Raw genomic sequence first — 9,704 nt, forward strand, 5'->3', positions numbered from 1 at the left:
AATATATGAACCAACTAATTAGTTTTACTAAAATAGAAGGACTAAATATAAGTGTTTTTCAAAATATATGAATCAATTAATTAGTTTCCTTAAAATAAAGAGATTTAATAGTAATGTAAATAATATGAATAACAGAAAATTTGATGGAGGGATTAAATAGTTTAATATAAGCAAAATAAAGGGACTAAATAACATATTTTTTGAAAAACAAGATTAAGTAATTGATTTCATTAAAATACAATACAAGGACTAAATAGCAATTTTATTAAAAAAAAAAAGCAAGAAAGTCCACTTTATATATATATATATATATATATATATATCCTTTTGCCTTTAGCTCTCTGCATTGACTATTATGGCATACCATCAAGAACTAGAACCAGAACCAGAAGTTGGTGCACTCCGCCTGAACTCGGAGTCAAATCAGGTAGAATCGCTGCCTAGTCTCGATGGAGTAGAGGAGATTCTTGGTTACAAGTTCGAGAATCGGAGATTATTGGAGGAGGCTTTTACAGATTCATCGTTTCCAGATAAGCGTGTTTCTTATGAGCGGTTAGAACACGTCGGAGATTCTGTGCTTAACCTTCTCTTCACCAAGGAACACTACTTCAAGTATCCAGATTTGCCACCCGGTGCCTTGACCCGTCTACGTGCCGCCAATGTTAATACTGAAAAGCTCGCACGTGTGGCCATAAAACATAGGTTGCATCGCTTTTTGCGTCACAAGAAACCCCTTCTTGAGGAACAAGTAAGTCGATGAAAATTGATTGAAAATTTTTTTTTCTTAATACCATTGTGATTTGTTAGGTTTGAACGTCTAAACAAGAAAAAAATAAAAATAAAAATCACCTTTTACTCAAATAAAGCACAATCTACTAGAAGAAAAATAGAAGATCATTAATATTGTCTGTGAATAACTATAAAGCGAATATCCATATTAATTTTTGTTTTTAGTAGTTGTTTGTTTAATAGTATAAGAAATATTTGAGGAAAAATTTAAACGAGTAATAAAATATGATTTATGCTTTTTAATATATTTATTAAATGTATTTTGATAATATTTTTTTTATTATCAAACAATAATTGAAAATTGAAGACCCAAATCTGTATGAATATCAAATGACCATGAAGGCTAGCCTGTTAGGTTTGTCATAAGATCGATGGTGTCATTGGTGATCACTCAATACGTGCTTGGACATATAATTGTATAAGATTTTATGAGTTTATATAAATATTGAGTTTTTTGGACTATTTTATAAATATTTTTGTATAAAAAATAATTATGCAACATTCTATTCTCATCAATATATAATAAAAATCCATGAAGGTACCAGAATTTTTAGGACTTTTTCTTTAAAAAAAAAAACCACCCTGATCCGAGGGATAAAATCTCATTGGATAGAGATGTGGATCCCAATGAGCCTTTTAGTCTTAGTTATGCATATGCATCAGATACACCTAATAATTTCTCATGAATTAGGGGTCTCCCAGCAATGTTAGACAACATTGGAAGAATATTGAGCAAGAAAGATAGTACAGATGAGTCATGATCTTGATTTCATTCAGTTAACTTGCATGTTTGCAGGCTTTGTTTGTTTCTTGTGATGTTCTTAAACAATAAATCTCATTTTGATGTGATCAATTTTGTAGAGACTATATTTTGTTCGGGCTAATAAAATCATTTTTAGACACTATATTTTGTTTGGCCCTATAAAAACTTTTAAAAAAATAATAATAGCAATAATAAATAAAATTTAATTGATTGGGTTGTTGTTTTCACTATTACTTTAACTCTAATCCAATTTTCAATTTTATTTTGATTCCACTCTTAATTCCCTAGCTCATTAAAGTTTTTTAATTAAATTCGACTTTTATTTTAATTCTAAATTGTAATTTGATTTTAATTTTGACAATCAATTTTATCAAATTTAATTTCATTCTTTAGATTTAAAATTTAATTTTAAAAATTAAAGAAAAAGAGCAAAATTGTTTTAATTAATCCTCACCCTTTATTTTCTTTTTTTAATTTTATTTCTTAGCCATTAGATTCAAGAGAATAAAAACAAATTTAATATTTTAATCTTAACCTTTAATTTTCTTAGGATATGATTCCCACCTCTTTGGTCAAGTCATATGATGGCTTGGTTATTGTTAAATGATACATGTTTTCACTTGTATTTATATATAAAATATAAAAAACAGATTCGAGAATTCTCAGAAGCAATCCTGGATTATCCACTGCACTCCAATGGACTAGTGGATGTGCCAAAGGTCCTTGCAGACATTGTTGAATCACTCATTGGGGCTGTTTTCATTGATTGCAATTCTTCAATCGAAATAGTTTGGAAGGTATTGTCCTTCTATAATTACATTGCTCAACTTTTCATGTTTGGAATAAAACAATAATAAAGATCTTCATCAACTGTTTGAATATGAAAAGTGAAATAATAAAAATGCAATAATATTTATCTTGGCATTAGGTGTTCAAGGATTTGTTGGAACCCATAATTAGTCAAGAAATGCTCAAGATACATCCAGTGACGGAGTTGTATGAAGTATGTCAAAAGAAACATTTGAAAGTTAAATTCGTGGATTTGTGGAAAGAAAACATGGCTTTTGATGTGTTCATAGATGATCAGCTTGTGGGAAGAGGAACCCATGGCCTGAAGAAAGAAATTGCTCATAATAGAGCAGCCAAGGATGCATTAGACAACATTGGAAGAATATTGGGCAAGAAAGGCAGTACAGACGAATCATAATCTTGATTTCATTCAGTCAATTTACACGTTTGCAGCCTTTGTTTGTTTCTTGTGATGTTCTTGAACAATAAGTCTCATTTTGATGTGATCAATTTTGTAGACACTATATTTTGTTCGAGCTAATAAAATCATTTTTAGACACTACATTTCGTTTGGCCCTATAAAAACTTAAAAAAAATTAATAACAATAATAAATAAAATTTATTTGATTGGGTTGTTGTTTTCGCTATTACTTTAACTCTAATCCAATTTTCAATTTTATTTTGATTCCACTTTTAATTCCCTAGCTCATTAAAGTTTTTTTAATTAAATTCGACTTTTATTTTAATTCTAATTTGTAATTTGATTTTAAATTTGACCATTAATTTTAAAAAAATTTAATTTCATTCTTTAGATTTAAAATTTAATTTTAAAACTTAAAGAAAAAGAGTAAAATTGTTTTAATTAATCCTCACCCTTTATTTTCTTTTTTTTTTTAAATTTTATTTCTTAGTTTTAAGAGAATAAAAACAAATTTGATGTTTAAATCTTAAACTTTAATTTTCTTATGATATGATTCCCACCTCTAGATTAAAAATTAGTTAAAGCATTTTATACCTTTTAATCTTGACCCTTAATTTTTGTAAGAATTAATTTAGACCTTAAGATTAAAGTGAAAATGATAAAATGGTACAAAGTTATTTTAACTATCTATTTTCTTAGAATTTAATTTTCCACCTTTGGATTAGGAGCCGGTTAAAGTAATTTTTGTACGTTTTTAATATAGGCCTTTAAATTTGTAAAAGCAAATCTAGACCCTTAGATCAAAAAATAATAAGACAAAATAGTCCCAAATTAATCTTAGCCATTAAATATTTTAGGAATTAATTTTGAACCATTAGGTTAGGGGTTTGTTAAAGAAATAAAGACAAATGTTAGTATCATTAAATCCTAACCCTTATTTTTTTAAAAGATTTAATTTCCCCACCATTATATCAAGAATTAGTTAAAGTAAAGAAGATAAATTTTGTACACTTTAATTTCAACCATTGATTTAATTTGTAAGAGCAAATCTTGACCCTTAGATTAAAAGGAAATAAAACAAAATAGTCCTATTTTAATCTAAATCTTTGATTTTTTTTTTGACCATTAGATTTAAGGTTAAATAATAATAATAATAATAAATCAAAAATAAAATTCATTCTTTTAATCTCGACCTTTCTTTTGGTATCTTAAATCATGGCCCTTGATTTTAGAATTTTTACTACCTATAAATACCATCCACTACATTATCACAGGGGCTCTAGACAAAACACTCATCCCCTTGCTATTTTATGAGAAGCACCACCCATTAGCGTTTCATTCTATACAACGCTTCTCTCTCCTTCGCCTATTCACACTTTACCTCTATTAGATCCAAGTGGAGACACAACTTTCAGCGCCTCTTGCTAACGCCGCCTGATGGGCCGTTCCTTTCTTCATGATGATAGTACATAATTGAGACCCATTGCACTAACTTCCCCTCCTTCTGTGACATAGACGTTGTTTCCTTCCTTGTCCTTCATTGACATCAAGACTCATTTTTCCTTTTTATGGTTTTACCACGGACAGAACCTTAGATCCATATTCAGGACCAGATTTGTTTGTTCCCTTATTTCTCCAAAGTGTCCATTTTTGTACAAAAGCAAAGTATCATTCCATCTATGTTTAGGTGAAATTTTGTTGCTTTTGTCTTGATTGGTCTTTGTGAGTTCTCCATAGATGATGAATGATTGAGTTTATATATATACTTTACAAGGATAATCAAAAGATTTATATTGTTCTCTGCGCTTGCAAGTTATGTTTAATCTGCTATTGATCAACTTCAATGGGTTTCTATTTGGGTTATGTGAAATTTTGATTGTGTGGTGTTTCAAGGCAAGCACACACTTTTGGATTGAGAGAGAACCTGAAATGTCAAATATGCCTAACCGTTCATATGTGTAGATGCTAACTTTTCACTACTAGTAAAAGTCTAGGAAGTGTTGTTTTATCGATAAATGGGCATATTAAGATCTGAATGTCCAGAGACACTCCTTGAACTTTATATTTTGGTAATGCGAAGGTTTTGCACTTCGTAGTTTGCTGTTAGCATTATCATTAATTTCATTTTGAAGGACTTTTTTTTTACAAATTCATGGTGGTTTTAAAATTGTAACTATGTTACTATTAACTAGTGAGAAGCCAGGAACGTTAGAACATGTCTGATTCAGTACAAATAGCATGTTAATAGGAAATTGTTTCCATGAGTTAAGCGTGTATTATAGTTTTTGAAATGTCTTTGTCCATAACTTTGGGATGCCTCATTGTGATGGATTTGGCCATAGTGCATCAGCCAAAGTGAATACTGCCTCATTGTGATGGATTCGGCCATAGTGCATATGCCAAAGTGAATACTTGAGCTATACTTTGAGATTTAATATTAAAGTAGTGAATATTCCACTGTGTGAACTATATTGATCATGTCAAATTATAGAACCTACAAATAGAGAAAAACCAATTTATTTTCAAAACAAAAGATGTTTTTTCTATAGAATTTTTAATAGTTAAAGGGGTGCCCCTTAAACTACTTAAATAGAGGATACCCCTTGAATTGTTACTAGTTTATTAAGTTTTTTTTAGAAATGCATTTTTTTCTAGTAGTTAAAAGGGGCTACCCCTCAAACTACTAAAAAGGGGGATATCCCTTAAATTGTTATCAATCTTATTTAAATCAAATAATATTTTTTAAGGGATTTCCCTTGAGCCATTCAAATGGAGAAGACGCCTTGAATCATTTAAATTAATAAAATTAATAAGTCTTTTCTGCATAAAATGTCTCTTTTTTTAGTAGTTAAAGAGGGTACCTTTTAATTACTTAAATAAGGGGATACCCCTTAAATTATCATTATTATTATTATTTTAATTATCAAACAGTTGTTTTTTTCTGAGGTTCTTCTATTCATTGTGCTTTTAGTGTTAAAAATTGTGAAGTAAATAAATGGCTAGTTGAAAGGAGTAACAAATAAGAGTATTTTAAGTTTAGTCTAGTTTTAGTCAAGGTCTTACCTAAAACCAAAATCCAGCTCTAGTTGAATTTCTTTATTTTATTTTATATAATTTTCTTGTTGAGACGGAAGATCCATGAATAAATATGCAAGTGATGATGGCAATTTTGTATAGTTTGTATTTTGTTAAAAATTAGAAAATGTCCAATTTTTAAGCGAAAATTCTTCTGAATTTTCGACAAAATTGTAAGTAACTAATATTTGATTTAGTGTGTATTAAATCTCTTTTGTTATTGAATTATGTTTAACTCATGAATGATGAAATGTGTAGTATTTTCTTTTTAGTTTGATTAAATTAGTAAATGTTAAGATTATAATTAATTAGTGCCAATGATGAGACTTTGATCTGTTTAGTGGGATACCCACAAGTGGGTCAAACTCTTTAGGTATTATTTGATACATTCTTTTAATTGAGGTACTGATTAAAAAAATGAAAGCCTTGACCTATATTAATTTTATTTTATTTCTGTAATTGTTAAAGATGTTCAATTCATGGATTACAAAGTGTACGATTGCAAAATAATTGAACTAATAAAAGTTTTTTTTTAACAAAACATGGTAAATAATAAATTTATTTGAATTGATAAGAATTAAGATTATGGTTAAGTTAATACAGATAATGAGACTTTGATTCGGTCTGGTGGGAATACCTGCTAATTGATCAAACTCTTTAGGCATTAAATTAACATATTCATTTCAATCGGGGTACTGGTTAAAAGAATGGAAATTTTGATTTGTATTAATCCAATCTCTCTGCTATGATATTTAAATTACGCTTAACTTATTGATAATTTTTAATTAAATTAATAAATATTAAATTTGTGGTTAATTAGTGCCGACGATGGAACTTTGACTTTATTAAGAAGGGTACCTGCTAATGGATCAAACTCTTTATGTATTAATTAACACATTCTTTTTTAATTGGGATACTGATTAAAATGAATTGAAGTCCTAATCTATATTAATTTAATTTCTGGATCGATATTATACATTGAATTTTTTTAATTCTAAAATGGCTTTCATTTTTGATAATGTGGTTCTATCTTCAAAATTCATTTCTTTTAAGCAAAACTTAATTTTTAGTTGGAAAATGACTCAATGTTCAATTTTTGACATACATTTTAAATTGGCAAATGACTCAACGTTCAATTTTTGACATACATTTTAAATTTTAGCAAATTTAGTTTTCATCAAGAAATTCTAGATTTTATTTTCCTGTAAACTTACCTCTCAGGCTCTCTTTTAAATAATTTAAAAGCTATGATTTAATCTCAGAAAAATCACCAATTATCAAACTGGACAGCTCCCTTCTTTACCATATTATTTTAATCATTTTCCTATATATTTTAGAATATCAAAATCCAAAAAATTGATTTTTTTTTGGAATATATAAAAACAATAAAAATAAATAGAGTCGAGATTCACTTTTTAGATCTTTTCACCTACTCTTATATCTGACTTACCCTAATAATGAGATGTTTTTGTGTTTTTACATTTATGCCCCTTTATTTTTGAACAAATACAAGGAACCAATATTATAATTTAAACTTCATTAGAATTACTGACATTAAATTATTGTTAGCTCATTATTAAATCTACCTAACCTGTTTAGGGACAATTGTGGAGTGCTTAACACATTCCCCACATGTATATAGACTTCGAACCCTGGATCTCTAAGATTAAAAGTGATAAATATTTTTTTTTTTAAATAACAAATGATTTTCTTTAATTTTCCCTCGAAATTAAAGTGACAACTCCTCACTTTCCACTTCGGTGAGAATTGCCTTGGAAAACCCTTTGCGACAAATTTCAAAAAATCATGCTATGTTGTTTGGGTGCTTGCAAATGAAACTCTGTTTACATTTTCTAATTCCTAAAACTTTTTTTAAGTGTCTATTGATCAATCTTTTGTTCCTCATCTTCTCTCCCAAAACCCTCTCTCTATATTTTTCTCTCAATATTGTTTCCTTGTTGTGAATGAGCTGAACCACTCGTGAGTTCAAGGCTCTGTTGAGTTTATTTTCTTAATGAGTTAAGTTTCAGTCTAATTTTTTGATTTACTTAATAAATAAATCAAGTTCAAACTCATTAATACACAGTTTGTTAAAACTAGCAAATCTGACTTTTTAAATAGATAATAGATTCATGATAAATCATTTATAAACTCGGTAAATTATCTTATTATATTAAAATGTAACTTATTTATATTGATTAATGTATTTCATAATGTTACAATATATTAATTTTAAAATTATGATATAATGAAGTTACAAGAAATATAGTTACAAAATTAAAAATATAATTAACTTAAGTTGATTTAAAAAAAAAAACTCCAAGTTTTATTAAGAATCTATTTGGTTCAATTTTATGGTAAAATCCATTTCATTTGCAAATGAGTTTTATGATAAAATTCATTCACAAATGAATTTTTTTGTTTAATATATTTTATATTAAATATGAAATTCATTTCAAATTAAATGAATTTTGTATGATTTTCATATTTGGAATAAATAAAATAAAATAAAATAAAATGATATATAATAAGAGGATAATATTATCACTTGAAATATATGTGGATTTAAGTTTGGAATTCATTTGTAAATTCTATCAATTTTGATGGAATTTAGTTTAGTTATAATAAATTTCATAAAATTGACTATTAAAAATTTCAAATGAATTTTCATTTAAACCAAACACTAAAATTTTAGATTTACAAATGAATTTTATAAAATTTTATGGAATTCATAAAAATTTCAAATGAATTTTCATTTGAACTATACGCTAAAATTTTAGATTTACAAATAAATTTTATAAAATTTTATGAAATTCATTTATATCAAATATTTCCTAATAGAATCATATTTATAATTTAAATTTAATATATTTTTTATGAAAAGAAAGTTTTCTTTTACATAAAAATAAAGTTAAAATGATAAGGTTTTTTTCTTAAGAAAAAAAAATAAATTTGCGTTTGAGTTATATATGCATTGAGAGTTTTGAAAGTTGGTGTTGGCATGCGTTTAATCCAACAATTTTGAGGAATGTATATCTTCAAGCATGCATGGGTACTTAAATTAAGCCATGCACCTAATTTTAGGCAAGCAATTTCTCAGGTCTGCTTTCGAAAAAAAAAAAAAAAAATCCCCGGTCGGCAAGTAATTAGATACTCCACTAAGTTTGTTTGCTGATTTGGTAGTGACGAGTTATAATCATTCATTCAATTGGAGTGATTATTAGGTGATTTCAATCCACATTTATCTTTCCTCATAATCATATTAAATCTATAAACATGATTTACTTTTTTTTATAAAAAATAAATTACTATAAATTCTTACTTAAATTCGATCTATTATAAATCAAATACACAAATATGTGAGATTCATATATTTAATAGGTAATCCCATCATACATATTGTATCTTGAGTTTGTAAATTGTGATTGACCAAATTTACACAAGAAAAATCTCTATTTTCATATCTTCCAAAAATATTCTATAATCTTCCTAACAATAGTTTTTGGTATACTTTTTCTCTCAAAGTCTTTATTATAAGATCTTATTTAGTAATAGCTTTTAAGATAACGTTTAATATTTTTATTTTAATTAAATTATTATTTTTTTATTTATGTTATTCAAAGAATAAGTAATATTGAACATACCCTAAATAATTCTCTATTAGTCTCCCCAAATTCTCTATTACACTTTTCTTCCCTTCCCTGTATTTTCTGGATAACCAATTATGCTTTATGAGCCGATGGGGAGGAGATATGTATCATTAAAATGGGTTGAAATTGTTTGCTATAAAACCAAAATTTAGAGCAGTCTTATCTAATTGACATATTCTCTGGTTATTAGGGAATTACTCATATTAATATACGTGAT

At 27.2% G+C, this 9,704-nt stretch overlaps 1 protein-coding gene across 1 annotated transcript; it reads left to right on the forward strand.

Moving 5' to 3' along the window:
• Positions 1-355: 355 nt before the first annotated feature.
• Positions 356-2,759, forward strand: LOC110651250 (ribonuclease 3-like protein 3). Its single transcript, XM_058128549.1, has 3 exons — positions 356-748; positions 2,203-2,349; positions 2,481-2,759. The coding sequence occupies exons 1-3, from the start codon at positions 356-358 to the stop codon at positions 2,757-2,759; spliced, it is 819 nt and encodes a 272-aa protein (XP_057984532.1).
• The last annotated feature ends 6,945 nt before the right edge of the window (positions 2,760-9,704 follow it).

This window comes from Hevea brasiliensis, chromosome 10 (assembly GCF_030052815.1).
Source record: "Hevea brasiliensis isolate MT/VB/25A 57/8 chromosome 10, ASM3005281v1, whole genome shotgun sequence".
Classification (NCBI taxonomy): Eukaryota; Viridiplantae; Streptophyta; class Magnoliopsida; order Malpighiales; family Euphorbiaceae; genus Hevea; species Hevea brasiliensis.

Coding starts and splice junctions, on each gene's coding strand:
- LOC110651250 (XM_058128549.1), top strand. CDS start 356: ATGGCATACCATCAAGAACTAGAACCAGAACCAGAAGTTGGTGCACTC. Junction 749..2,202: donor AACCCCTTCTTGAGGAACAA/GTAAGTCGATGA, acceptor TATAAAAAACAG/ATTCGAGAATTCTCAGAAGC. Junction 2,350..2,480: donor CAATCGAAATAGTTTGGAAG/GTATTGTCCTTC, acceptor TCTTGGCATTAG/GTGTTCAAGGATTTGTTGGA.